Here is a 26,922-nt window from a genome sequence, read left to right on the forward strand (position 1 = left end):
CGCCAAAATCACCCACAATGGCGCAATCCAAGAAGACAAAAAAGTTCGAAAAGAACCATCTGAAGGATGTGCTCAAGCGCAGAAAAGACGGCGCAAAGATCAAGCAGCAAAAGCACATGAAGGAAAAGCGCAAGCAGCGCAACGCAAAAGACAACGAACGCGCCAGCGACGTCGAGGATGAGATCCAGCAGAAGCGCGCCAAGCGGACCGAGGACCTCAAGTCGAACGCCTTCGCCGAAATGAGCGTGGACGACTTTTTCCAGGGCGCCTTTGACATTCCCGAACAACCCGAAGCGAAGAAATCGAAGCGCAAGGACGTCCCAACAAAGACTGGCAAGAGGAAGCGCACAGAAGCTGCCGAGGAGGAAAATGACGATTCTGGCTCCGCGTCAGACGATTCTGTGGAGGCACAGCCTGTAGCCGACGAGAGCGGCTCCGAGGACGAGTCGCTGGACGACCTCGACGCGCACAAGCAGCAGCTGGAGGAGCTGAAGCAAAAAGACCCCGAATTTTACAAGTACATGAAGGAAAATGACCCGGATCTGCTGGACTTTGCGGAAGAGGCGGATCTGTCTGAAATGGATGGATTGAGCGGGAGCGAGGATGAGACCCCCAAGAAAAAGAAGAAGAAGAGCAAGGCAGACGAGGACGAGGAGGATACACCTTTCAGCAGTGAGGTCACGAAACCTCTGCTGAAGAAATGGGGTGCTGCTCTGAAGGAGAAGCACTCGCTCCGCGCCACAAAGGAGGTCGTTTTGGCCTTCCGAGCGGCAGCCCACTTGAACGAGGATGACGGAAAGGAATACAAGTACTCCATCTCGAATCCTGAGGCGTACCACGAGCTCCTCATTTTGGCACTGAAGCACGTCCCGGAAGTGCTGCAGCATCACATTCCTGTCAAGGAGTCAAATACGGGCAGAGTGTAAGTTGACTCGATCTTTCGATACATTTGTCCATCAGCTAATTTTCGACAGGCGTCTCTCTACCGAAGGCAAAAAATTCCGCAACATGACGACGATGCTCAAATCCCATGCAACCTCTGTCAACCACCTACTTACCAACCTGTCTGATGCCGCCACTCTCCGCCTCACGCTCAACTCCTTGGTGTCGCTCCTTCCCTACGTCCTTTCATTCAAGAAGCTCATCCGCGAGCTGGCCAAGAACGTGGCCGCCGTGTGGTCAGACGGCTCCTACAACGAGGCCACACGCATCTCGGCCTTCCTCGTGCTCCGCCGACTGGTCGTCATCAGCGACGCCGGAGTCAAGGAGGCCGTGCTAAAGGCCGTCTACCAGGGCCTGGTGCAAGCCAGCCGCAACACCAACGTGCACACGCTGGCCGGCATCAACCTGATGAAGAACACGGCGGCCGAGCTGTGGGGCCTCGACGCCAACCTGGGCTACACGACGGGCTTCAACTTCATCCGGCGGCTGGCCATCACGCTGCGCGCCAGCATCGTCAACAAGCAAAAGGAGTCGTACAAGACCGTCTACAACTGGCAGTACGTGCACTCGCTCGACTTTTGGTCGCGCGTCGTCGCCATGCACTGCGAGACGCTGCGCGAGGCCGAGGCGGGCAAGGAGAGCCCGCTGCGGCCGCTCATCTACCCCATCGTCGTCGTCACCATGGCGGCCATGCGGCTGATCCCGACGGCGCAGTACTTTCCGCTGCGCTTCCAGCTCGTGCGGTCCGTCTTCCGCATCTCGCTGGCCACGTCGACGTACGTCAGCGTCGCGCCCGCGCTCCTCGAGGTGCTCAACTCGGCCGAGATGAAGAAGGCCCCCAAGCCCAGCACGCTCAAGGCGCTCGACTTTGCCACCAGCACGCGCGCCGCCAAGTCGTACCTGCGCACGCGCGTCTACCAGGACGGCGTCGGCGAGCAGGTCGCCGAGCTGCTGTCCGAGTTCTTCGTGCTGTGGGCCAAGAACATTGCCTTCCCGGAGCTGGCGCTCCCCGTCGTCGTCATGCTCAAGCGCTGGCTCAAGGAGGTCAGCAACAAGACGGCGGGCAACAAGAACGGCAAGGTCAACACGGCCATCGGGCTCATCGTCCAGAAACTCGAGGCCAACAGCCGCTGGATCGAGGAGCGCAGGGCAAAGGTCGACTTTGCGCCAAATGACCGCGCCGGTGTCGAGGGCTTCCTGAAGGAGACTGAGTGGGAGAAGACGCCGCTGGGCGCCTTCGTGGCCAGCCAGCGCAAGATGCGCGAGAACAAGGCCAAGCTGCTCGAGGAGGGCAGGAGGGAGGAAGAGAAGAAGAAGCAGGAGGAGAGGGACGAGCGGGCGAGGGAGAAGCGGGAAGAGCAGGTGGACGGCTTCGACGAGGAGGGTGCAAGCGAGAGCGAGGACGAGGAGGAGGACGACGACGATGTTGATGTCGACGAGATGGACGTCGACGGCGCCGACGATGAGGAGATGGACGAGGAGTAGACGCGAGGATACCAAAACTGTCCAAGCACACATGCGCTTGTATTTGCAAATGAATGCTTCATGTAATACAGAACCAATCCGCAGCAGCACGCTCGCTTTCTGCAACCCCCCCAAATCAAGCATCCCCCTCATCCCGCAGCGTGATTGTCGTATACCCAATGATCATGCATCTGGCACAAGTCCAAGCGAAACCAATCCTCGCGCCCCCAAGACGGCCACCGTTCGTAAACAAGCCTCAGCCCTTGAATAAAGTCATCGAGGTCCTTGACCATCTCATTGTGAATGCCACCAGCGCGGGGAGCGCTGTAATCATGCATTGCACGGCAGACGGCCAGCTTGCGCAACGGGCTGGTGTGCGCGGTGTTGTTGTAGATGTAGAAGATCTCGTGCCCCGGGTACATCCACCAGCGCGCCATGGCCTCGGCCAGCTCGCGCAGGGCGGCAATCTTGAGAAGGGGGACGTGCCAGCGCTCCGCAAAGTTGTACAGGTCGACCAAGTGCATCATGTAATGCGAACTGTTGGTCGGCGCAGCTGTCCGCGTCGTCGCTTGCATGTAGCTGCCGAGCAGCTCGTCCGGTGGCAAGTCGTTTGGAGCCACTGGCATTTCCCGACGGACCAGCCAATCCATAAAGGCGTGAAAGATGAGGGGGCGCTCGTAATGGATAAGGATTAACCCCCCTTGCTGTGAGTTCTCGAAATCGCGAATCATCTGATGGAAAACGGGGGATGCGTCATTGAACTGCTGACGAGGCACGGCGAACTCTGCCCGCTCCGCTGCCGGGCCGACGTGTACATTGAGGAAGCCATGCTACTGCTTACTGTGGACGACGTGTTAGCCTATGGGTATTGAGCTGCTGCTCTGAATGTTTCCTGGGAGCAGGTACCGTGGTAAGACGCCGTCGTCAAATTGCGCGGCGAACTGGCATTGCGAAGACATGTAACGAGGGGGTTTATTCGCAAGGTACATAGGTCTGGAGGCTGCCATGGCAGCTCAGATTCAGTTGGCTCCTGTGGATGATTTGGAGGATCTGGAGAGCGATGGGGAATATGTATAGGACAAAAGGGAGGATTCTCTCCCCCGGGGTTTTGGACGTGATGCCGTGGTGATGCTGGTCTGGAGCTAGTGGCTGGCAGAGTTTGCCCTTGAGTCTCGGCGGTGTTCTCTTGGTCGATGTCCTGCTGGTATTCCAAGTACTCCTGCTCGTCGACGTTCTGCAACGGCTCGTCCAAAGCACCAATGGCTGTAGACTTGCCGCAATCATCATGGGAAAGCAGGCTATTCTCATCCAAAGGCGTTGCGGGCATCAAGGGGCTAGTCGGCGTACCGGTGACCGGACTTGACGGGTTGAAGCCACTTTCCACAGTGTACAATGGTCTCGTTGTGTGGACTGGTGGTCGGAGACGGACCTGGACACTCTGGTCCAGCGTCTCCCAAATCCGGAACTGGAGGACGTGTTTGCGAGAGCGTTGGGTTTGCTGGTGGAAGCTGGATTGGCTCCTGTTCTGATAGTGCCAGGACTATTGCCAGCTCTCGTCTTGCCCTCTCTCTCATTTGTCTTACCCTCTCTTCGCTCCGCTCCAGCCTTTCCAGTTCATTAAGATCCATCTTGGTACGTTGGAGTAGCGATGATAGAAATTGGATGAGTGGATGACTCGGAGAAACAATCAGTCTAGTAGACCGACGCCGGTAGGGAGATGAAGTCGAGGAGGAATCAAGTTGTGGGAAGTGCAGGGCCTCTCTTTCTCTTTCGGCAGTCATGACCGAGATGGAAGTCACGAAGTCAACTTACCCAAACTGGCAGGCGGAGGCATCCGACGTCCAGTACAGGCCGCGGACCATGGGGAATTGTCGCTCCGTGTATGTACCTGCTGTTGTGTTGAGTCTCATCGTCTCTGCAGTCGTCCAGTCAATATGCCACGAACTTTGACACCGAGACTCGGCCTGTGACCATGTTCTGGTAGATTTGGCAAGATAAATGCAAACGAAGATGAAGAACACCCTCATGATGAACCCACATGCTCAAAGACAGCTTCCAGGCCGCCTCGTGAAAATTTGCTACCTGGTTCCAAAGCGACCGAGAAAAACAGCCTCAAGCCGACTACAGTGACATGTGTGCACGCTCAGAGGAAAGACGAAGTATCCGGGGTAAAAAGCAAAAGCCACACCGTGGCCAAGCCAAGTGGACCAAATGCACGCAGCCGCGAAACAAGAGCAGCGAGGAAGAAGATCGGTGGGGGGGTATATTCGACCGCGCCAAGGCGGGCAGATGGACTGGGATTTCAACGATGGGATCAAAGAGGTGGTGGCAGTTGTTGAAAGCACGGTGGTAGAGTACAGCGCAGGAAACGACGGTGCAAAGCAGATGGCTGGCTGAGACGAGGACAAAGGAAAGGTACGGAGACGAAGGTCTCGGGAAGCGCTGTTTGCAAGCAGTGGAGACGGGTAGCTGGCTCCAACGGAAAAGACAGAGAGGTATAGTACATGGCAGACACGCCGCGAGAAACCAAAGGCGCACGTGCTGTGTGCGAACACTGAAGACGAGATCTAGGCTTATGAAGCAATGCAAAGGGGGAAAGGACAGATACAAGAATAGCAACGCAGTGATATACAACAAAGCCCCTATCTCCCTCGCCATCACAGCACCGCCATGCTGTTGACTCGTAAAATTGGGAGACTTGGCAAGCTTTTCCCTGACTTGATGTCTTTTGCGTCGACAGCCTCGGCCTCTTTGCGCACTTTGACAGGACTGTCACCTGCCTCTGCCAAACACTCTCCCAGCGCGTCAACGTCGACATCACTTGTCTGGACTACCGAGTTCTTCGGCGTCACCGGCTGATTCTGCGACGATGGCGGCGGCGCTGGAGCTGGATCGGCCCGCATGCCCGGCACGGCCCCTATTTGATTCACGCCCGAGGCGCGGAGCCGTGCCTTATTGCTGGATGTCGATGAGGAGGTCGCCGGTCTTGTCGGTGTTGGGGTCGTTTCATCTGCTGTTGATGTTGGCGCGGCCGGCGCGTCAGCGATTTTCGCAGCTCCCTCTGTCGTCCCCGTTGCCGAAGGCCGCTCGTCATCACTGAGGGCTGGAGATGTCGGTGTGGGCGCGGCGCCCCATTTGCCGAACATCCAGCCACCAATCCGCTTGCCAACGCTAGCGTTGGAGTTCCTGGATCCAGGACGGCTCGCGGCGCTTGAACGACGGCGGTTATTGTTTGCATTGGAAAGGAGGCTCTGATATGAACTCAGGGCGTCCGTGTCGTGCCGATACGACAGGCTGGGGCGCGCCGTCATGCTGGATAGACTGCCACGCGCAAGCTGCTTGGATGGGGAGCTAGGCGCAAAGAATATCTGCGATGGGCGTGACTGGAGCGTGTGTATGTCCATGCCGGACACTGAGAGCAAAGATTCGTGAGAACTCTGTCGCCTGAGCGTCGAGTAAATTTCTTCATTCAGCTCGGGTGCTTGAGCTTCCGGCAAAGGCTCTTCGTGGTTGACGGGCTCACAGGACTCCTCGGGAATGGCTAGGTCCTCCTCTGGTATCCTAAGAGAAAGTCTTGGTTGGCTTTGCGTGGTGGTAGGAGATTTGAGAGAGCGCATTGTGACAGGCATCGTGCTGGTCCTATTAATTCCATGGGTGAGAATTCCTCCCTTGATGGGTGAATATACAGGAGACACAGGGTCATCATTGCTTTCGGGACTTGTTGGGCGCGAGGAATCCTGGCCTGAATCACTAAAGATGCGATCAAAGATGGACGAGGTGCGGCGGGATGCTTCGAAAGGAGAGCTGGGTACGGAAGAAGCCACTGACGCTCCAGTCTGTTGGCTTTGGATCGACCAGTGATGGCGGTGATTTGACCGATGGCTGGGTATCGTAACGGAAGTATGGGAAAGAATGCTTGCAGCCGTGCATGGCGAAGATGGCCTCGGCGCAGATATTGATGGCTGGGGGGTGTGGTTGCTTGTTGGTGCAAACTGGCCGGGGGCTAGCGGAGTGCGTTTCTTCTTCGAAGGCCGACGCTGGAAAGCCTTCGATTTTGATGGCTCCTGGGGTGCCCCGGTGTTCAAGTGGAGATGATGGTGGACGTGGTGGTGTTCCTCGGGGAGACGGCTTGGGCTCTTTTCCGGACTTTTGGGACTGGTGATTTCTGGATCGAAACCAAGCTCGTTTTGGAGGTTTGGCACGCCACCATCGGCTTCGGTTGGCTCGTCGAGCGGTTGATGGAGCATCAGTTGTTCCCGTAACCTTTCAACCTCCTCGTTCGCGTTTGTAAGCATGTCCCTGAGCTCCACAATCCCTATTTGCAAATTCGCGTTGTCCTGTAGTATGTCCTTGACGAAATGAGATACGACATTTGTGTCGGTTTTGCTTTGCGCGACCTTGGCAGCAGCGGCGCCTTTCAGCCTTCCGGCAGCCGTTTCGAGCTCCTTTTCCACAGCCCGCCGCCTCTCCATGCGGCCCACAATCTCGACGTGGCGCTCGCGCTCTTCTCGAGATTCGCGCTCGATCCGCTCAATTTGTTCCTGAAGCTCGGCAATGATTCGTTCGGCTTTGCGCCATCTCTGGACTGCCGACTTGCCATCCCCGGCCGTGCTGGACAATTTCTGTTGCAGATCAACCTGTTCTTTTTCCAATGATGCCAGTTGACGTTCGAGGGTCTCGGTCCTTGAGGCTTGGTTCGTGAGACGCGTAAGTTCGTCCTGGGTCGTGGAGAGGTGCTTTGAGAGGTCGGCAATGCGCTTGTCCGAGTCGGCGACGGCATTGTTCATGGCCTCGAGCTGGTCGAGCAGGTCGCGGTTCTCCTGGATGGACTGGGCATTCTTGGACTCGAGGTCCGCCTTCTCGCGCTCCAGGTCTTCGATTTTGGCAGCCATTCGTCGGCGCTCGGCCTCGCTGTCGGCTATGTAGGCTTCATGGCGTTGGAGGAGGGCCTGCAAGCTGAAGTTCAGCGTTGATAACATCTTGGCGTCAGGGTGCAAAAAAGGTTATAGGGCCGGCTGACGCGACCAAAGGACCGATCAGCTGAACGCCTGAGCCGCAGATGAAGGTGCTTGATGGGTTGCTTTGAGGCGACACAGGCGGAACCCAGGGCGAGCTTTGTTGAACGAAGGGAGGGCGATGGGCGCGTACCTGACCGAGTTGGGCGGCTGTCTGAACGTCGCGCTCAAGGCCTTCGAGAAGCTGGCCGTTGTGAGAGAGGTATGGGCAGTCGGAGTTGCCGCAGCAGCATTCAGGAATGCGCCCATGGGCATCGGAGGTGGTGGTGGCGTGTACGGTTCCGCGAGGGCTCTCCATGATGGTGGGCAAGCGAGGAATGCAGCTCCAACCTGACCCTAAACGGTTGCAGCAAAAGCGCCATAGGGCTCAAGTCGGCGGAAGGGGCGAGGAGAGAGGTCGCTTAAAGACGAGGGACGTGAGCTTTAGGAGAGGCTTGGGCAGTGGACTTGGACCGGGCCAGAGGCGCAGGAGGGCGACAGTGCGTAGGGGCGGTGGGGGATTGAAGTTTGCGCGAGGAAGGGTTTCGGTGGAGAGAGAGCGCGAGAGGATTGCAGCAGACGCCGGCACGCGCCAGAGTAGTTCGTCGGTTGTGCCCGCTGAGGCGCGCTGGGCTTGGAACGCCGTGTTTACTGTGCATCCCGGCCTCTTGAAACCGTCGTGCGGCGCTGCGTTTGCTTGCAATGGAACGAAACAAATCCTCTCTGACGCAACCATCTCGTACTACATACCCGAATAGCCGCTACTGCAGGTCCTCCGAGTTTGCTCGATTACCTTTTGATCTCATGGCTTGTGGCGCAGTAGCTTATCCGACCGGCTCCAGGCTCCCAGCCATTCCGGCGCGTCAGTGCTCCTCTTTGACCGAGTCGCTGCCGCCGGGTTCCTGACTCCACAATGACTGTTAGGGCTCATCAACAACGACATGCAGCGGTCAAGATCAAGCAGCCATGCCCTAATGTTGTCATTTCAATTCCATGGCAAGGCGGGGTGGCTTGAATAAAATGGCCAAGCCATTCAGCAGCAAAATCCTGAATGCTCCCCATGTGCACACTTTTCAACTTGGAAAGCATGGCAATGTGGAGCATCTCTTCGTCACGGGAAACATTGTGGAGCAGAGTCTCGAATTCATGGATTCCATTGTACAAGCAGCCAGGAAGCAACGGTCTGCCCATCTCCTCCAACTCTCAAAATCCATGAATTCCTTTTTTGCAAGCAGCCTGATAGCAAGGTCTGCGCATCCTCTCTTCCAAGTCTCGAAATCCTTTAGTCCATTTTTGTGCAAGCAGCCTGATAGCAAGGCGCGTGTTGCTGTGTCGTATCCTGAAGCGAACCTGATCTCAAACCACGAACTCTCGTTCCGCAGCCCTGCGAGTCCCGCGAGGGTGCAACTCCATCCGCAGGACTGCTTCCCGAGTGTCCGTGGTTCTCGATCATTTTTGTCTCCGTGTGCTGTCGAAGTCGTTTTTGCAATCTGCAGGGAGTCATCAGCATCATGATGTCGTTGGTACTTGTCAGTTTCTGACCTACCTTACAGTCCGGCCATGAAATCCGACGAGTCCCCGAAGGGTGCAACGCCGTACGTCGGATGATCTCAATCTATGCGGGACGTAAGCAATTGTCTCCGTATGTGACTGTCGTGTAGCTTACTGGCGAGTCCCCGAGGGGTGCAACTCCATACGCCATTGATTGGGTGGTGATCTCGAGCCTACGGGTCATTAGAACCATGTCATGTAGAGAGTTCATCAGCATTTGACTTACCATATTCGCTCCTGCTGCCGAAGCCTCTCAATCGCGGCCGGCCTGGCGCCAAGGGAGACTGTCGTCCACCTCCGGGGCCTCGAAAAGGCGGTTGCAGATCCCGCAATAGTTCATCACCGACGAGGGAGGGCACCACTTGCAATGGAAGCCCGGCATCGGGCCCTCCGGGTCGCTCTTGTTGTACTGGTGAGGGCCGTGGGGGGCGCGCTTCGGCAAGGGCTTGAGCGGCTTGGGGACCGACGGAGGAGGAGGAGGACCAAAAGCCGGCTTCGCAGACTCAGCCGCTGGCTGCGTCGGCTGAGTCGGCTGCGTCGGCTTCGAGGCGGCAGAGGAGGCCTTCATCTTTCTGGTGGTCGGCGGCATGTTGACGGGAGGACGAGCGCAGGTCTCGCAGGGACAGTCGGTGTTGGAGTCTGGGTCGTAGGTCTGCAAGCGGTAGAAGTGGTCGATGAACTTGGACGGAGCGTCTAAGCGGTGGTGGTGGGGATGGCCGTAGATGTATCGGTCGATGTGCCCGTTGTTGCGCCTCTTGGCCCAAACAGTGTAGCCGTTGGGCAGAGCGTCGAAGGCGTAGACTACACCTGATTAGGCGTTCACGGTCAGCAAGCACCAAGCTGAGCTCTCATAGAACCATTTTGGCAGTACGGAGCAGGAGCAGAGAAGACGCCTGTTTGTGAACGTACCAGGGCTGAGGGGGATTCCTCCACGGTTCATGAACCCTCTGGCCAGGTACATCAGCCACTTGGCTGGCGGAGGCTCCTGAGAATATACAGTCTCATCATGAGGAACATGACTTTCATCGCCATCGCTACGATGGCTGACTTTGTAAGTCGTGGTCTGTTGGTATCCAGGGCTGCCCATGGTCACGTGCAAGGGGGTTCGTGAGGTTTTCGTCGGGTGGGGAGATGGCGGTGTTTTGCGTGGGAGCAATCCCGGAGGAATTTTGCTTTTAACACCCCAGCGCCGAGAAAAAAGATTCGTGGAGCTGCAAAGTGATCCAAAGAGAAACGGGAAACCACCGGGGTCATTCGCGAAATCAAACTATGGAATTACCTAGGTGTGCCGCACGAAGGAAGAGACAATGGAACGAGAATTAAGCAGTGCAAACAAACCATTGGATTTAAGACACTAATTGTGCCGCCATAAGGAGCAATCAGGAGCTATGAGTGCTCATGTCATTTTGATAAATTGGATACAGAGAGCGTTCAGCTGTCTTATATAGATCTTGCAACCTCTTACAGAAGGATGCAGAAGAAAGGCCACAGGACGAGAAGCTTGCTGAACTACTGACTTGAAAGTGAAAGTTTTGGAAAAGATCTTTCAATATATGAGAAGGAAAGACGGACTTGACGAGGAGACAAAAGAAAATGAAGCGAAGATGGCATGAATACTACACCAAGTAGAGACCTGGGATACGCTACTGCTCATAATCAAAGTCATGTCCGACCACAAGCCGTGCGGTACGGGGTGTAGGTCGTAAATGTGTTGACCTGCTGTACAGAAACTTCTGTTGCCTCTCGAACCGCCGAGGAGTCTTGATGGCACTACCTTCCAAGTCTTTCTCAGAATGTTCGGCGAAAAAGTTGAGTAGCATGGCCAGGAAGCGAGACCAAGCATGATGGCATTGGACGATGGACGAGTCGATGATGACCACTGGCTAATGCGTCGTTCGTCAAACGGAGACTGGGAAGGTGTTGATGGAGTCGTTCATCACACTTGAAGTGACAAGGACTTCGGGTTAACGATTTCCCCTAGCTGGCCAATCACCGTGGGGGCGGGGCCCAGGCGGAGAGAACCGAGGCCGTCACCACCACCATCTGCATCGTACTTAGACCTTGCCTGTCTCCTCGGGTTTCTCTGATCGACCCTCAAACAAACATACGTTTCAGCCTCTGCAAGACCCCGCCCTATGGAAACTGCCGTCTTCTTGCAATCGTATCGCTGCGTTTGGCGGCCTGATGCCTCTGTTCCGCATCATTCCAGCGGCGCAACGACTCGCGCTCCCCTAGGTGCCCTGTCGACTGACACTTTCTAGCTTCAAGTGCCATTGCAACCGTCTCTCGCATGCCTCTGACCTTCATCCCATCGACGCGTTCTATTTACAGATTGTCATTGCAGAACCCCGAACCAAACTTCTTCATTGAGCGGTTTTGACCGTCTTAAACGCCTGGGTCTGCATTCTAGTTGGAAAAAGCCATGCGTCGCTGAGGAAGACGACTCTTTTGAGTCTTCTCAGCTCATTGCCACACCCTTTGGTTCCCTGTTTACAAATATCTTTGACTTGGTTTCCTCAATACACCCTTCACTGGCGCAGCGGGGAAGATTCTGGCCATGAAGGAGTGGCTGACGCGCAAAATATCCCGGGAAACACTCACCAACGAGGGCGATGCGCCGGCAGAGAAACGCCTCCGGACACCTGCTGGTCTGCGACTTTCGAAAATCGTTGATAATCCCGAACGCGATGACCCACTGATCCAACCGCGCTCATTGACCAACATAAACGAGAGGTCGTCAACCGACATCGAGCCCGCAACGAACTCCCAATCGTGCCGCACAACCTTTACTGCAGGGTCAGTGCTCAAGGTGGAGCTGAAGATCGAGGCGTCAGGCGATGACTGTACTGAGAGAAGGCGTCTCTGGCGAAGACGGTGCCTTGTGGTTTCCATAACAATTGCGGCCATTATTGCATTGACTGTCGGCTTGGGAGTGGGATTGAAGCACAAGTTTTCCAAGTATGGGAAGCAAATCTTGATGAGCGCATAGCTTCTTTGCTGACGGACCACTAGCGAAAAGTCTCAAAGCAGTTCACGAGACAGTGTCTCAGCCTCAAGCGCGGGGAGCGCCAATAGCAACGCTCCCAAGTTTCCCGGATCGACGAACGCGACAAGCACCCCCAATGTCAAATTCCCTGCTGGATCTTACACCTTTACCACATTTCTGGATTCAGTGCAGAGAGGATGCACCAGCGTCCGGGACACCTGGAGCTGTTATCCTTATACCACCTACGACGAGGACCCTTTCAAGTCGATGGCAACATTTCATTGGACCATATCGGCGCCCAGTTCGGAGGGATTTTACAAGATTTCGTCGGCGGCGAATTCGGCTCTAATCGTCTTTGCGAATGCAGACTTGAAATTGGTTGACCAAGGGCAAGACAGCGAGCGCTATGAGTTCCAGTTGGTCGTGGACAAAAAGGTAACACCATCCACCGACCTGACAGACGACAATTCGAAGGCCGTTTGCTACTACAACAAAACTACATTCATTGCGTCTCTTTACACCAAAATGCCAAAGAGCTATCCCCCAACGTCGAACACCACTTCAAATAATATCAGCCCATTGGAAGCAGCCTGGCCGTACGCAGTACGCGTAGAGCAATACATTGCAGCTGGAGATGATGTGCCCGACTGCGAGCCGAAGGGGCACATTTCTGACAGGTTCACCAAAGGCCTGATTGGTCACTCTTCGACGGGTAGTTGTAGTTGTCTGTATAGGAATTATTTCGACGCAGGGTGACTTGTATTTGGGTGTTTGGTTGACGGAAAAATTGTACGTATATAGAAGTTGTCAACGCGTAATTGATTCTTTGTCAAGGTAGACACGAAGACAGAATTCCACCCAAACCGCTTTGCAATGAGCTAGACACGATTGAGTCAACGACAAAAAGGGCATCACCAGATGTGTGGTGGTGATGTCAGGCGAGTCATCGTTTTCGGTTTACAAAGAGATGGGACTGGATCGCTTGCCCTGCGCGCCGAGCGATTTGCGACTGGACCCCACTAGCCGGCCAATCCCGCGGCGTCATTGCCTGCGACAAAAAACGCCGACTCATACATAACTATCAGTGCGACTCATCCCACTCGAGTCCCGCGTCCTCTCCGCTCAAGCTCCAGAGCGCGACTTCAACACCATGGCTTTTCCTCTGCTACCCTCAATTGACCTTAGAAACTACGCAAGTCCCGCGCGGGGTCTTGATCTTCAGGCTTTGTCCTTCATTGGCGGGGTATTCACCAAGGTCACGCCAGAGACGGTCGACGATGCATTCCTGTACCTGCAGCAGACCCTTGGTCTTTTCGAGACTCACTTTGACGCCTCCTCGCTCACCGACGTCTACGACCTCGTATCGCTCCTCGACTCGGGCGCCGCCAAAATATTCGTGAACCTGACTCAGCTGGCGCAGCTCAAGCAAGTCCCCAACACCAACTTCGACCGCATCGTGCTCTGCATCTTTGGGGCATCAAAAGAGGAGGTCGTGGATGCCATTTCTGGAACAACGGTTGCGATATACGCCGAACACGTGCGCGACGTGGACTCGGAGGCCGCATGGCTCCACGAGTATGGAACGGACAGGCCCGAGGTGTTTACCTCGTTCGCGGCGCCCACGCTCGAGCATGTACTGGCAGTGGCCAAGAATGCGTCCACTCCAATTGTGCCTGCGGAGCTCCTGACCATCGACCCCAAGGCAGAGCCCGAGCTTCTGCCCGTTGGAAAGCTGATAATGGCGAATGCGACAAGTGACAGGACCGACGGCCTGTTTACCAGTTTAGTGACTGACGAGAGGGGAGTTGCGCTTGGTCTAGTATACAGCAGCGAGGAGAGCGTACAAGAAAGCTTGCGGACTGGTCGTGGGGTCTACCAGAGCAGGAAGAGGGGCTTGTGGTACAAGGGCGAAAGCAGCGGAGACATTCAAGAGCTCGTCAAGGTCTCATTGGACTGCGATTCCGACTGCCTGCGCTTTGTCGTCAGGCAAAAGGGCAGAGGTTGGTGAACTTGGTCGTGTGCCTCTGATTATTGACTGACGGTCACTAGGCTTCTGCCACCTTGCTACCGCGACATGCTTCGGTCACTACAAGGGCTTGTCCAAGCTGCAACAGACTCTCCAAAGCCGCAAGGCCTCCGCTCCCGAAGGATCATACACCGCACGATTGTTCAATGATCCCCAGCTTCTCAAGGCGAAGATCATGGAAGAGGCACAAGAGTTGGTTGAGGCCAAGAATCAAAAGGAAGTTGCTTTCGAGGCTGCGGATCTTTTCTACTTTGCGCTGGCAAAATGCATTGCCTCTGGAGTCACGCTCGAAGATGTCGAGAAGAATCTGGACGCAAAGAGTGTCAAGGTCAAGCGGAGAAAGGGTGACGCAAAGGGCCCCTGGGCCGAGAAGCTCGGTGTTGCCAACGGCGCGTCCAAGGACAATGCCGCTGAGGCCAAGGAGCAGGTCAAGGAGGCTGCTTCTGTCCCCAAGAGCAAGGAAGACCCCGCGGGAACACAGGATGGCCAGATCAAGATGAGGCGCATCGTGACGACCGAGCACACCCCTGAGGCTGTCGAAAAGGCTCTCCAGCGTCCCTCGCAGCGTTCTGCTGACAGAATTCTTGGAATCGTCAACCCCATCATCCAAAATATTCGCGAGCGCGGCGATGCTGCGGTCCTCGAATACACCCACAAGTTTGAGAAGGCCACCTCGTTGACCTCTCCTGTCCTCAAGGCGCCGTTCCCCCGCACAATGATGCAACTTCCCCCCGAGACTGTTGCTGCCATTGATGTTTCGTTTGAGAACATTCGCAAGTTCCACGCTGCACAAAAGGATGAGAAGCCGCTGCGCGTTGAGACGATGCCCGGCGTTGTATGCTCGCGATTCGTGCGCCCCATCGAGCGCGTTGGTCTTTACGTCCCTGGTGGCACTGCTGTTCTTCCCTCGACAGCGCTGATGCTGGGTGTCCCGGCCATGGTTGCTGGATGCAAGAACATTGTCATTGCGACTCCGCCTCGCGCCGACGGTTCCGTCACGCCTGAGGTAGTGTACGCGGCGGCCAAGGTGGGCGCCGAGAGCATCGTCCTGGCCGGCGGCGCGCAAGCCGTTGCAGCTATGGCTTACGGAACCGAAAGCGTCACAAAGGTGGACAAGATTCTCGGCCCAGGCAACCAGTTTGTCACGGCAGCCAAGATGATTGTGTCCAACGACACCAGCGCTGGCGTCAGCATCGACATGCCCGCCGGTCCCTCCGAGGTTCTCGTTATTGCCGACTCCTCGGCCAATCCAGCCTTTGTTGCCAGCGACCTGCTGTCGCAAGCTGAGCACGGCGTCGACTCGCAGGTCGTTCTGATTGCCATTGACCTCAACGAGCAAGAGCTCCAGGCCATTGAAGACGAGCTTCACAAGCAGGCCATGGCGTTGCCGCGTGTAGATATTGTCCGCGGCGCCATTGACCACAGCGTCACGCTCGTTGTCAAGGACGTCGACGAGGCCATGACTCTGAGCAACATGTACGCGCCCGAGCACTTGATCCTGCAGGTCAGGGAAGCAGAAAAGGTCGCCGAGATGGTCGACAACGCCGGCAGCGTCTTCATCGGCCCTTGGACTCCCGAGAGTGTAGGGGACTACTCGGCTGGTGTCAACCACAGTTTGCGTAAGTCAACAGCCCCCTGAATTAACCAGCCTTGTTGCGGTCGTCGCTAATACCCTCTTTACAGCTACGTACGGCTACGCCAAGCAGTACTCGGGCGTCAACCTGGGCTCCTACGTCAAGCACATCACCAGCTCCAACCTCACCGCCGACGGCCTGCGCAACGTCGGCCAGGCCGTCATGCAGCTGGCCAAGGTGGAAGAGCTCGAGGCCCATAGGAGGGCCGTCAGCATCCGCTTGGCGCAAATGGACGCTGAAAGTGCTTGAAAAGGACGTTCACGATAGCGAGTAGATTTTTGATGATGACGATTTGGCTTCCCCTAGAGTGATTGAAGCTGGCGGGAGACGTACATGAAAGGCATAGACAAAAGCGCAATGAGCGAGAGAAGAATGATGTATATCAAGCATTTCCTTGGATCCACACAAATACATACAATGTCAACACAGTATCCCAATCTCAATGCCCGCATACCCCAGTCACGCATCGCCCTCGCGTCAATCGCGACCCAGAAATCTATCTACCTAGGCAGTAGTCGACGCCAACACGCCATGGCGATTGGGATTGGGGGGCATCGGCATCCTCGCTGACTCGCAGGCTTTTTGACTTTGTCGGCGGCGCTCCTCCTCCCTTAGCCGCCCTGTCTATCCTGGACCAAACAAGTGCCGTAGCCGCTGTGGGCGAGTCGTGGTCACTACACTCTACTTTAGTACCTTGGTGTCTGCGAACGCCTCGTTGTGGCTACCCTGCCGCCGACGTCGCACACAGCAGCTCTCTGAGTCTGCTCACCAATGCAGCAAGCGAACAAGAGGGGCAGGGCAAGCCACCACGGGCGTGCTGGCTGCCAACCTGTGGAGTGAACGTGTGTTTGTGTGGACGCGGCTGACTCACTTCTCACGCACCAACTCAACTCGGCGGTGGAAGGCGTCAACGCACGTCTGTCTTTCCGTCTGCGGTAGCGCTTCCGCACACGCCTGCTGCTTAGTCGTTGTACCTGTTTGCTGCTCTTTTCGTGCGCGCTGCCATGTGTATGCATGCATGCTTGCACTACATACCTACTGTGTTGCCCCACAGACAGCAAGAGGGGATCATGGGATGCGCAGGACAGATTTACCACGAGAGGAAACTCCCGGATCGACGCTGCAGACGAAGCGACGCTGGGCGTGGTGGTGGAGCAGGCAGTGGCGGGCGCGTTGGGTCTGGGCTGTACTGTACATACGTACATAGATGCTGTGCCGTGCGAGATGCTGCGGGCTGCTGCGCCGCTGATCACCAGATCAGATGAGATGATGGGTCTGGGGGGAAGTGGGTGAGTGGTGGGTGAGGGGTGGGTGAGATTGTGGATCCGTTCGCATGGGTCGGCGGGTCTGGCCTGGGTGATACACTCGCCGCTGCTGCTCGGGTTGATTCGATATTTTTGTTTTGAGTTGCGTATGGAGAATTTTGGATCTTGAATTAAGTACTATTTGGGCCCCAGCTACATGCAGTGCAGCTACCACCACCCTCTGCGGCGTTGGGTTGTTGAAAGAGCAAATGTCCACGTCCGTTGCGCCGCAAGCACCGTCCGTCCGTGTGTGTCTGAGATCTATGCGGGTACCACATGTCTGAAGTCTCTGTTTTGCGTCCTGCCCCAACCAAGCCGTCCTTGGGTGTAATAAATGAGGAAATGTGAGCCACAATTTGGTATAGCCGTCCGTGGTGCGCCGATTCCGATGCCGAAAAAGGAAAGAGAAAAAGACTGTGATGTGGTATCCAGCGAGCAAATGAAGCAGAGGGAATTAAGACAGAGTATCTGTAAAAATACAGAAGAGAGAAGAAAGGAGAAGTGGTCTCAGCCTACAGACCAAGTCATGGCAAAGTTGCGCGCGCCGCCCTTCAAAGCGCCATGAACACGACACCTCCTGAAATGCCGCCATCTCTCGAGCGTGGCCGCGGCAGCGTAGAGTACGCCGGGGGCTCTCTCCTTGCACTTGCAGTGGTGCCCTCCTCGCGACTACCTCTGCGCCGTTCAGCAGCCCCGATGCCTTCGAACGTTGGCGGCGGCGCCTCGCCAGTCCTCGTGCTGTCATTTTCGTCTGCGTCTCCAAGAAGAGAGGCTGCCAGCTCAGATTCCTCCTCCTCGAGTTGCCGCTGGAGCGCCGCGGCTTCCTCGGCACGATTTGCACGCTCCTCATTGCCTTCGACGCTGCCGGCTGCCGAGATCTGAATGGGTACCTTGAGCGAGAGCGACGTCGTTGCACTGATGGAAAGGGAGAGGTCGAGGCGGTAGACACGGGAGAGGAGGCACGAGTGGAAAGTTGGGGGGAAAGTCTTGTTCGGTGGAAGTTCGAGTGGGACGAGGAGGGTCGCTGTGTAGTATGTGGAGCCGGGCGTGTAGGTGGACGAGGCGGCAGGATGGCTGGTGTTGCTGGCAGATTTGTTGGAGTTGTTGCTTGAACAGGAGCAGCCCGAGTCGCGGCGCACGACGCTGGGGGAGGCGCCGCCGTGCTTCTCCCACTGCGCCGCGGCCATGCAGCGTGTGGAGAGTGGGACGACCTCGTAGTACAGGCCTTGCGAGAAGTCGACAAATGCGGTGTCGCGGTGGGGAAAGTTGGTGCGCGGCGTCGTAGAGTAAAAAGTCGTTGCTCGCAACTTGGAGGCCAGACTGCCCAATTTGGGCGGTGCGCACGTCTCGTCTGCAGGCTCGAAGCGCAGGGTCACTTTGGCAGACGACGTTATGGGCCAGTTGTCCGTGGTGCGTGGGCCAGGCAAATGGAAGCTGCGGGGTTGTTGCGTTTCCATGACGAGTCGACCCAATTTACTCTTCAGCATGCCCTTGCGGATCATCTTCTCCTCGTGCAGCCGGTACGTGGTATCCTTGGGGTCTATGGCTAGAGGAGGCTGCTCCTCAAATGCAGGCTTGACGCGAATCTTCTTGTTGTTTTCGACAATGCAAACGGACTTGTCCTCGTTCTCTCGCTCGCGCGTGATGCGAACGACGATTTTGTAGGAAACTTTTGCCATTTCGGGAGCGAGATCATCTAGGAGCTTGCCGCCGTGTCCAGAAACGGACCAGTCACCCATGCTGGGTGGGAGAGAGAGATGAGCGGAGCGGACCTGGTTGTTGGCGAACCTTTGGCAAGACCTGGGAAGCAATTGCGCTGGAATCACAAAAGTAAAGGGGAATCTGTAGGTGCGGCCTGCTTCCAGGATTCGAGGAGAGGGCAAGTCGAATTCGTCAATCGGCTGGCGGAGCTTCAAAAAGAGGTGCTTTGCGTCAGTCCTGGCAGACATTGTCGGTGCAGTGTTGAATTTATCAACATAAGCAGCGGATGTGCCTATGGTGGAAGTCAGCGAGGCACTTGGTAGAGGGGAAGATCAGGGCAAACGGACCTAACAAAGAAATATCGAGCTCATCGAAGCGCGTATCACTTGGAGCGGTGATGGATACTTGACCCTCGAGCTTATCCAAGTTGGAGTAGGAAGTCATGTAAGAGCCATGCTCCCCATCCAGGGAGATGGTAACGGCAGGCTTGCCTTGGATAGACAGGGTCCTCATCTTGCTGGCGAGGGGGTGGTTGGAAGAGGACGAGGAGATGGAAGACATGTTGCAGGGTCTAAGTAGTCTTTGGCACTGCCCACTTCCACAAAGGGCCCAAGACACTGGGCACGAGGGGAAAATTCTTGACAGAAGATGATGAAAAGGATGATGTTGAGATGGTCCTTGCAGCCTCAGGAGAGATATACGGGGACATTTATTTTTTGTCTTTGCAGCAAGGGCGCATGGCGATTGATTGACAAGCGGCGCGTCAATTGAGTCACCGCGGAGTGGAGGGGTGCAGGTGCTGACACTGACAACCGGGGTCCAAGCGCAGGGCGTAGGCAGGCGTGGTAGAAAGTCGTCCTCCATTGAACCACCCCGCCCACTCGCTCGTCTGACTCCCCCAGGCTTCCCCAGTAAAGCCACCGACCATCAGAGGAGCCACAGGCACATCCGATATCGCGCTGAGCTGACAAAGGGAGTCATATTTCGCGGACTCCTCGCCTGATGCTGGTGATTGCGCCGAACTTCCTTCTATTGCGCAAACCGCCTTGTGCAAGCTCTCCGCTCCCTGCTATCGGTCAGTCTACAGTTCCAGCCGCTTTCAATACACCAGCGGGCGGCGGGCCGACACAGGTGGCTGCCGCTCTCGCGTGGGCTTGACGTTAGCGGCCAAGAAGTTCCGCCCGCCACTATGCTGGGAAGCTTGTCCTTGCCCTTGTCAGCAAAAGGGCGCGATTGATGAAAGCATATGCCCACCATTCGTCGACCAATGCGCCAACTTGCCTTTGATTCATCTTTCATCATGGAATTCCGTAGTCCAGCCGCCGGTCAAACAGAAATTCCAAGTCCTGCAGCTCTTGTGCTACTGTCAGTCTACCGAAATTTTTTGCAGAATTGCTGCATTAGCTCCAGACTTACCGGCGAGTCTCCCACGCTACCTTTGCTACAGGCGCGCAAATCGATCAGCCGACTCTGATGGGAGCCTCGCGCGGATAGTCCAGAAAATGACCCACAATTGTTTCCATCCAGGAGATTCGATGTTTTCGAAAGGCTGAGGAGGCTTGAAGCACGGGACCGCTAAATGCAAGCGGTGCAAATCCTACGGAAGCCGCTTACCTGCCCCCTGCCCCGAATTCCACGGTCCGAGAGAGTTTTCACAGCTCACCGCTGAAAGGTAGGTCCTGACGATGCCGACTCCAATCTTCCAGGCCGTCTCAAAACCCTGGCCAAAGTGCTCCAACCGCCCAGACGGCAGAAGCGCCCTTTGGTCAAACCGCCCGTGACGCCGTTTGGCCTTGAAGCTTCGTGAGTGGAGCCCATTGACTTTATTATGGGCTAGTGTCGACAGTCTGCGATCGCACAATCTTCCAGTCCAAGTTTTGTTTCTCCGAAAACGATCCAGAAGCAAAAGCATCAGTCAAGACGTCTCGCCCACGGAGTGATGAATGGCCGGATCCGATGGAAAGGTTTCGAGTCGAAGCATTTGGCCGACGCTCTCCTTGGCCTGGTCCTCATTCGGATGGAAATTTGTAGTAGGCCAAGCTGCATAGCTCTGGGTCGTGCACAGTGGATACCACGAGATTATCCCTCATGGCAACTGTCGAGGCACAAGCTGCCACTGCAACTCGGAGGCTTCCTGCTCCTAAGTAAGAACGCATGGAGACATGGAGTGTTTGAGCTTCTGGTGCCTTGAAGAAAGAAAGTAATATTTCGCTTGGAGGATGGTTACGAGGAGCATTCAAGCACCTGCATCTGACAGTGCGACGACTTGGAACCATGCCCGGGTTTATTTTCTTTCGTCACCAACTGTGCTGACACATGTCTCTCTTACTTGAGGCCCAAGTTTTCTTTTGGTATTGACCTGCCTGCGGGACGTGGACGGGAGGCCAAGATCTTTCTGGCATGATGGACCTTTGTCGGCTGAAGATTGAAGAATCAATGAGGAAGTGGACCACAAAGGCATACGACAGTTGGAGTTTTGTCGCTACCAACGGCCCTAAACCCGTTTGGGATGCCTAAGCACGGCCCAACACTCGGCCATCTTGACCTCAGGGAGCTGTCGTCTCACCATCTTCACCTTTGCTTCTCTCCTGCTTGGTGTTCATGACACATCCTCGGTCTGAAGGAGTTCTGGTCACCACAGGAGCCGAGGGCAGGCGAATATCTCCCCACAGTTTATTGGGCGGTCATCTCCTTTATGCTGATATTTCGTGGACCTTCAAACGGCAAGAGTCTTATCCACGATGGAAATGCCGGCAGCGACGAAAGTGCCTCGGGGCAGTAGACTCTGAAATCGGGCAAACCTCACCAGTCCAAGTCGTCGTCGTTTGGAACTTCCATCTCTCTCAGGCTTGTCGTCATTCCACATGAGCACAACACCCCAAAGGATTCTCACGTCGATCAAAGCCTTTGCCACATGGTTTGGCAGATCCAAAAACGACCTACGACATGTGCATAAACGAATCTAGCGCAAGACAACAGACGAGACTGCCTTCCGCGGACCCGAGGCACCAACCCTTCGGATTTTTTGTCATCCTCAGGTGTTGCTCGATCGCAGTCTGGGACACTTACAAGACATGTCAGTACAATGCTGCACATGGAAGGTCAAGAATCTTGGGCAATTCTGTGGTCCAAGCCTGGAAGACATCATGTTCTGGGGAAGGCCGCGTTAGAGAAACGCGGCTGTATCAGGAATACCCTTCGCCTCGACATGCTCTACCAAATGCTGCTTTCTATTCGTCTCATCGATTCAATTCTCAAATTCGAATACGGCAGCCCGCCCTGGTCAAGCTTTCAAATCAGAGACTGTCGTCATTAGATTCTGGGCCGAGAGCTGCCAGTTTCTTCAACAGCTTAAGCCAAGGCCTTCCCGCTATGCACCCTATGTGGTAGCCTGCTGGAAATGCTCCAACTGCGCCACAGCATTGCCTGACGCCGCCCCGTGCCGCGTGGACCCCATGGCCACTTCCGCTGCGCATAAGGGAGCCTCGTCAGACAAAAATGGAAAACTCGCAAAGCAAGTCCACGTCCGTCGTTTCACCAAGCTACTGGAGCCTTGCTCGGGAAAATCATTGCTGGAAGTATTAGCCCACACAGACTGTCTTCGGTAGTCAGTGGCGTAAATGCATTGGCTCTCCACATCCATTATTGGACCCTGTGCCTCTCAACTTTTCTCGGACACCTGCCAGCTACTTCATTTCGCCTTCATGAAACCTGTGCTCCTCAGAAAACTTCTTCGCCGTCTATCTCGACCCTGTTCTTCCTAGAGAAATGGCGTCAAGACCACCATTACAAAAAGGCTCCGCCTTCAATTCGGACATGCACAATACTCCCCGTGCATCCTACGTCTCATTGGCCACAACCGCTGAACTGAATCGAGGCCCTGGATATCAGAACGAGCCGTACCGAAGCCCGCTGTCATCATCTTTATTTCGAGACGACTTTCGCACACCACGGCTAGATTATACTCTTTCTTGGGATACCTCTGCTCCTTCAACACGGGAGAACTACTTCGACCCTGCTGTGGCGCTACCAGCAAATGCCTATGACGTCGGCTCGCCCTTTTCCCAAGACGTATATGAACAGGACACAACCACACCTGGCGATCTGGTCACCACTCCGTCGGCTACCCCAGGAACGTTGTTTCCCCCTTTATCGAAAGAAAAGGCTGCCGCAAAAGCCACCACGGCCTCGTCAAAGTCATCGAAGCGAGCAAGGCGGCGTATACCCCCAATATCCAGGACTGCAATGGTCCTCGGTGCGGCATTTGCGACCCTCTTAGTCGAAGAGGTTGTCCTCGGCGCACTGTGGATATTCCTGTTTTCTCTGCAATCTCCAGAACTGTTCGTCCAGGCCTACTTTGGTACCAAAATTCAGAACCTGATTGCTGCTGTCATCGTTGCAATGGTGGGACTTGCCCTTCAGGGCAAATTCTTCAAGCAATTGACACAGGATCAGCTCACTCTTCAATTATGGAGCTTCCTCTTGATCTTCACGACATACCTTGCGGCATCAATAGCTGCAGGAGTGATCAAGAAGATCATGCAACAAACTACGACATGAATGCGAACACGAGGCGTCGTCAGAAACACTTGAGTCTTCACACAACCTATGCGCCAACGCAACCGAGGCACCCACATTCCCCAGTGCTACGTCTCAGGGGCAATGGACGAGACGAAACACAAGCAGGTCCAGTGACAATGCCACCAGATCTGGGCATGTGCCGAACGACGCTGTCTTGCATGACACATCCAACCTCGCCAGGACTCCATAGGCCATGCAATCTCTCCCCTTGGAGATTTCGCCGCTAATTGAACCATCCTTGGCACCTATGGGCGGACCTGCGCTATCGCTGACGCCGAACGTACATTCAAATGATTCACCTTTACTCCAAGTCCACATCCGCGAAAACACGGACAAGCATTAGTAAGATATCGGAACATTGCGAGCATGCTTCGAGCACAGCATGAACTTTTTGGTCAGGAGACCATCCAATACAGCCATGGCCGCTGCCTGTAGATTAGACGCGAAAATGGGCAGTCCCATGTCCTCACGACACAAGAATCATACAATTCAAAACACATGATACTATCAAGAACAGCTGCCTGTCGCTTTCGTCTTGCAGAACCTCTTTCGTACAACGCTGTGCCCAGGCCGTGTCCACAACCCGTCAACGACCGGCGCAACGGCGCAACTGACTTTTGCAGACTGATTCTATTCACGGCCCTCCATCTGCAAAAGAGCGTCTGAAACAGCAACTGAGCACTTCGCATGGGCGCCCGCACGATGCGAAACACGTTGAACAACACATCGAACCGCCTGACGGACGGACAGAGCAGCCACAAATAGCTCGGACTGCTAAGTGCAAGGGCCCACAGGGCGCTTGTGGCAGCCGCGCGCAGCGTGAGTGGACAGAGCGGGCAAGACGTGGGTGCAGGCTTGGCCCAGTGTAAGCTTTCTGGGCTGGATGCACGAGATGCGCTCGGCGCTGTGTACTTGACCATCGGTCGACAACCCCAGGAGCCGGGTGACGCCATGCTGATTGAGAAGATCTACAGATCGCCAGGGTGTGGCACGGACGGGGCGTTTGTTCGACTCCACTCGGCCCCCATTCTTCAGTCAAAAAGCGGTCGATGGTTTGGCCAACAATGCCTCTGGAAGAGGAAGAGATTCGATTGCAGCGCGCAATTTTGGCTGATTTGGGCCACCAGTAAAGATTCCGCGTCCAAGCCAGAGACAGACGGCAGGCAAGCACTGCAGAATAAACATCGTTGACAGTGGAGCAAAAGCATAAGCGCCATGATCAGTTGTAGCGCAGCTGATTGGCCATCATGCTAAGTGCTTGCAGGGTTTGCAAACGTTCGGCCGGCGCGTAGGCGCAGCCAACTCGCCCAACCGCAACACCACCCCATCTCTCATCCACGACCGTGTCGGCCCATTTTCCAATGGCGCGCGCAAGCACTGGCAGGGCTGTGCCTCAGCACGAGTCGAGTCTGTGCCGATGCTTTCTCGTGTTGACAGAACCGCGCAAAGTAATATTGACGTCTGGTCCTATTTCTCTGTACGCTGCTGTCGCTGCGGTTGGTGGTGCTCCTGCTTTCTTTTTGTACTCCATTCTCTGCTGCGCTGGCTAGCTGGGCTGGTCTGCTGTACGATTTACCTGCCTGCAGCATACATGCAATGCTTGTGTAGCCTGTCTGCCTGTCTGTCTGCCTGGCCAGCCTTGTAAAACAAGCAGTCTTCTTCTCGTCTTGATTCCAGCCTCTCCTTCTCCGCCGCCGCCGTCCACTTGAAACAGCAAAAGAGAGCCGTTTTCCCATTCCTCTCCTCTCATCCAGTCCTCGTCCTCTCTTTCCGTCCAGGCAATTTGGTCAGACCAGGAGAGCCACCAACATGGCCGCGTCGTCGTCGTCATCATCGAATCGGGGCAACACCACCACTCCCCACACGCATCCATCATACGGCTACCGCCACAACCACCACCCCCAACTCCGCCTCCCGCTTTCCCATCACGGGCTCCCACGTGCCCCGACGTCGCCCTCCAGTAGCTTCTCCTCGCGCTCCAACCGCTACGAGGCCCTCAGCAACAACGCGCATTCGCACGGCCCGTCATCCTCTCACGCCAAACACCAACACAACCCGTCCATCGCTTCCGCCTCTTCAGCAGCGTCCGCCTTCACCGCGACGACAACGGCGACAGATGCCTCCCACCATGATCGCGCCGCGTCCTTCTTCCACTACGCACCACGCGCCTGCGACGCACCGCCCTCGCCGCCCATGACGCCGTTTTCACCCTCCGCTTTCCCCTCCGAGGCGAGCACGCCCATTGTCCTGTCGCCTGCCTTGCAATCCCCACCGCTGCGAACGGCTGCGTCTGACGACAGCGGCAGGAGTAGCCAGTGCTGCGCACACTGCCGGCATTGCGGGCGCTCGGGGCCGGTGGTCGTGACGACGGACGCGCAGCAGCAGCAGCAGCAGCAGCGTAGCAGGAGCGTGGAAGATGTGCCGAGTCCCGTGCGCCGACAGGCGAGTACCAGGAGTTTGACGTTTGGCGTGCCAGCGGCAGTGTCGTCGGCGGCGACGGCAGTGGTGGCAAGAGAGGCCACGGCGAAGGCTTCAGTGGAGCAATTGGCGATGGGAACGAAGCACCAACGAAACGGCCAGAAGAAAGAGGAGCGGTCGCGCTCGCGTGAGGGCAGGAGGGGGGGAGACGTGGAAAGAGGAAGGGGGCGCAGCATCGGGAAGGAAGGAACAAGCAGCAACCAAGGGGTAGGAGGACGGTCCGCGCACAAGGTCACTGCTTCTTCCGCTGCTACAGTACCAGCCGACATGTCGCGACAGCATCAACGAAAGCAAGGAAGACAGGAAGAATCCCCCGTCTCTGCACCGACCAAGTCCGCATCAACCCCCGCCGCAGCGGCACCCGTCTCATCCTCGTCGTCCTTCTCCCGCATGGGCAAGCGCATCAAGGCGGCGCTTGGGCCGAAGAAGAGCAACGCGAGTGCGAGCGCCGCGGGTTTGGCGGTTACTGCGGGTGCGTCGGGGGCGAAGAAGAGGGAAAGGGATAGAGACGCGCTCCTCGAGATTGAGGAGGTGGGAGACGTGCATTGGACGGAGATGTGATGGACGAGACGGACAGGCACAGAAGGGGGGGAGGATGGTCAAAATGAATGAGCGAGTCGGGGAAGTGAATGATGGACAGTGAAAACCCCTCACTCCCTCCTGGGTTCTTGTGGGAGATGGCGCATCAGGGGCTGTGAGAAAAGATGGGCCGACCGACGAAAGTTCTCTGAAGCGCCTGCGTGCCTGCGAGCCGGCGTCGAAGAATTCCGCATCAGACCACGGCGCCAACAATTGCGGTTCTACCTTTCCCCAGTGGCGCTCCGAAGTAATGTCAACTCCAGGGCGGGGTGGTCGAATGCACCCTGTATTTCCGACTTTCTCTCCCATCTCCCTCCAAGTCTGTGTCGTTATCTTGGTTCTTTCATCCTGCGTCTTCGCCTTTCACGGCCATCACCAGAACACTCGAGCCTGCTCTCGGCTCTTTTGTCTCTCCCTCGCTCTTCTCCTTGCTGGTTTCCGACTGATGGTGTATTTCTCGATTTCTTCTCACGTCGTCTGCTCAAGCTGTGCAAATGGCGCACAGCAAGCGCTGTACGAACGGGTTGTGATCGATGTGGAAGGACTGCTGGGCGAATGAGAGGATTTTTTGCTACGGGGTGGTTCGACTGCAGCGATTTCAGACGATCTGGTTGAGACTTTGGAGTTTGTACCGGCTAGTTGGTTGGAATTGGCTAAATCCCGTTGGCCAAAGTTGGTTTGC

General features: G+C 55.9%; 12 protein-coding genes across 12 annotated transcripts; 7 read left to right on the forward strand and 5 right to left on the reverse strand.

Moving 5' to 3' along the window:
• Window positions 1–17: 17 nt before the first annotated feature.
• BKA78DRAFT_355651 (Noc2p family-domain-containing protein) lies at window positions 18–2,427 on the forward strand (the record flags this gene model as incomplete). Its single annotated transcript, XM_066891941.1, has 2 exons — window positions 18–922; window positions 975–2,427. 2 exons carry the CDS (start codon window positions 18–20, stop codon window positions 2,425–2,427), a joined length of 2,358 nt encoding a protein of 785 aa, XP_066741430.1.
• A 329-nt stretch (window positions 2,428–2,756) lies between these two features.
• Window positions 2,757–3,348, forward strand: BKA78DRAFT_322509 (uncharacterized protein). Its single transcript, XM_066889122.1, has 2 exons — window positions 2,757–3,246; window positions 3,313–3,348. Exon 1 carries the CDS (start codon window positions 2,937–2,939, stop codon window positions 3,099–3,101), a length of 165 nt encoding a protein of 54 aa, XP_066741431.1. The 5' UTR covers window positions 2,757–2,936; the 3' UTR covers window positions 3,102–3,246; window positions 3,313–3,348.
• A 1,715-nt stretch (window positions 3,349–5,063) lies between these two features.
• On the reverse strand, window positions 5,064–6,878 carry BKA78DRAFT_333103 (uncharacterized protein; the record flags this gene model as incomplete). Its single annotated transcript, XM_066890046.1, has 2 exons — window positions 5,064–5,467; window positions 5,504–6,878. 2 exons carry the CDS (start codon window positions 6,876–6,878, stop codon window positions 5,064–5,066), a joined length of 1,779 nt encoding a protein of 592 aa, XP_066741432.1.
• A 177-nt stretch (window positions 6,879–7,055) lies between these two features.
• On the reverse strand, window positions 7,056–7,719 carry BKA78DRAFT_255558 (uncharacterized protein; the record flags this gene model as incomplete). The annotated part of the gene is made up of 2 exons (XM_066885004.1): window positions 7,056–7,355; window positions 7,555–7,719. Coding segments are annotated over 2 exons (465 nt in total), but the record flags the coding sequence as incomplete, so codon positions are not given.
• A 1,130-nt stretch (window positions 7,720–8,849) lies between these two features.
• BKA78DRAFT_355654 (uncharacterized protein) lies at window positions 8,850–10,038 on the reverse strand (the record flags this gene model as incomplete). Its single annotated transcript, XM_066891942.1, has 6 exons — window positions 8,850–8,890; window positions 8,952–9,015; window positions 9,067–9,124; window positions 9,178–9,191; window positions 9,247–9,758; window positions 9,861–10,038. The coding sequence occupies 6 exons, from the start codon at window positions 10,036–10,038 to the stop codon at window positions 8,850–8,852; spliced, it is 867 nt and encodes a 288-aa protein (XP_066741434.1).
• Window positions 10,039–11,043: 1,005 nt separating this feature from the next.
• On the forward strand, window positions 11,044–12,797 carry BKA78DRAFT_191011 (uncharacterized protein). The gene is made up of 2 exons (XM_066883573.1): window positions 11,044–11,909; window positions 11,964–12,797. The coding sequence occupies exons 1-2, from the start codon at window positions 11,509–11,511 to the stop codon at window positions 12,691–12,693; spliced, it is 1,131 nt and encodes a 376-aa protein (XP_066741435.1). The 5' UTR covers window positions 11,044–11,508; the 3' UTR covers window positions 12,694–12,797.
• A 290-nt stretch (window positions 12,798–13,087) lies between these two features.
• On the forward strand, window positions 13,088–15,846 carry BKA78DRAFT_256071 (tri-functional histidine biosynthesis protein; the record flags this gene model as incomplete). Its single annotated transcript, XM_066885050.1, has 3 exons — window positions 13,088–13,937; window positions 13,987–15,582; window positions 15,647–15,846. The coding sequence occupies 3 exons, from the start codon at window positions 13,088–13,090 to the stop codon at window positions 15,844–15,846; spliced, it is 2,646 nt and encodes an 881-aa protein (XP_066741436.1).
• Window positions 15,847–16,174: 328 nt separating this feature from the next.
• BKA78DRAFT_191029 (uncharacterized protein) lies at window positions 16,175–16,970 on the reverse strand. Its single transcript, XM_066883576.1, has one exon. The coding sequence runs from the start codon at window positions 16,800–16,802 to the stop codon at window positions 16,284–16,286; it is 519 nt and encodes a 172-aa protein (XP_066741437.1). The 5' UTR covers window positions 16,803–16,970; the 3' UTR covers window positions 16,175–16,283.
• Window positions 16,971–17,452: 482 nt separating this feature from the next.
• Window positions 17,453–19,163, reverse strand: BKA78DRAFT_298481 (uncharacterized protein; the record flags this gene model as incomplete). Its single annotated transcript, XM_066886913.1, has 2 exons — window positions 17,453–18,894; window positions 18,950–19,163. The coding sequence occupies 2 exons, from the start codon at window positions 19,161–19,163 to the stop codon at window positions 17,453–17,455; spliced, it is 1,656 nt and encodes a 551-aa protein (XP_066741438.1).
• A 3,207-nt stretch (window positions 19,164–22,370) lies between these two features.
• Window positions 22,371–23,162, forward strand: BKA78DRAFT_298482 (uncharacterized protein; the record flags this gene model as incomplete). The annotated part of the gene is made up of 1 exon (XM_066886914.1): window positions 22,371–23,162. One exon carries the CDS (start codon window positions 22,371–22,373, stop codon window positions 23,160–23,162), a length of 792 nt encoding a protein of 263 aa, XP_066741439.1.
• Window positions 23,163–24,564: 1,402 nt separating this feature from the next.
• Window positions 24,565–26,356, forward strand: BKA78DRAFT_191015 (uncharacterized protein). The gene has a single exon (XM_066883575.1). It carries the CDS (start codon window positions 24,993–24,995, stop codon window positions 26,220–26,222), a length of 1,230 nt encoding a protein of 409 aa, XP_066741440.1. The 5' UTR covers window positions 24,565–24,992; the 3' UTR covers window positions 26,223–26,356.
• On the forward strand, window positions 26,357–26,916 carry BKA78DRAFT_191014 (uncharacterized protein). The gene has a single exon (XM_066883574.1). The coding sequence runs from the start codon at window positions 26,491–26,493 to the stop codon at window positions 26,797–26,799; it is 309 nt and encodes a 102-aa protein (XP_066741441.1). The 5' UTR covers window positions 26,357–26,490; the 3' UTR covers window positions 26,800–26,916.
• Window positions 26,917–26,922: the final 6 nt, after the last annotated feature.

This window comes from Phyllosticta capitalensis (genome assembly GCF_038381095.1).
Source record: "Phyllosticta capitalensis strain CBS 128856 chromosome Unknown BKA78scaffold_9, whole genome shotgun sequence".
NCBI lineage: Eukaryota > Fungi > Ascomycota > Dothideomycetes > Botryosphaeriales > Phyllostictaceae > Phyllosticta > Phyllosticta capitalensis.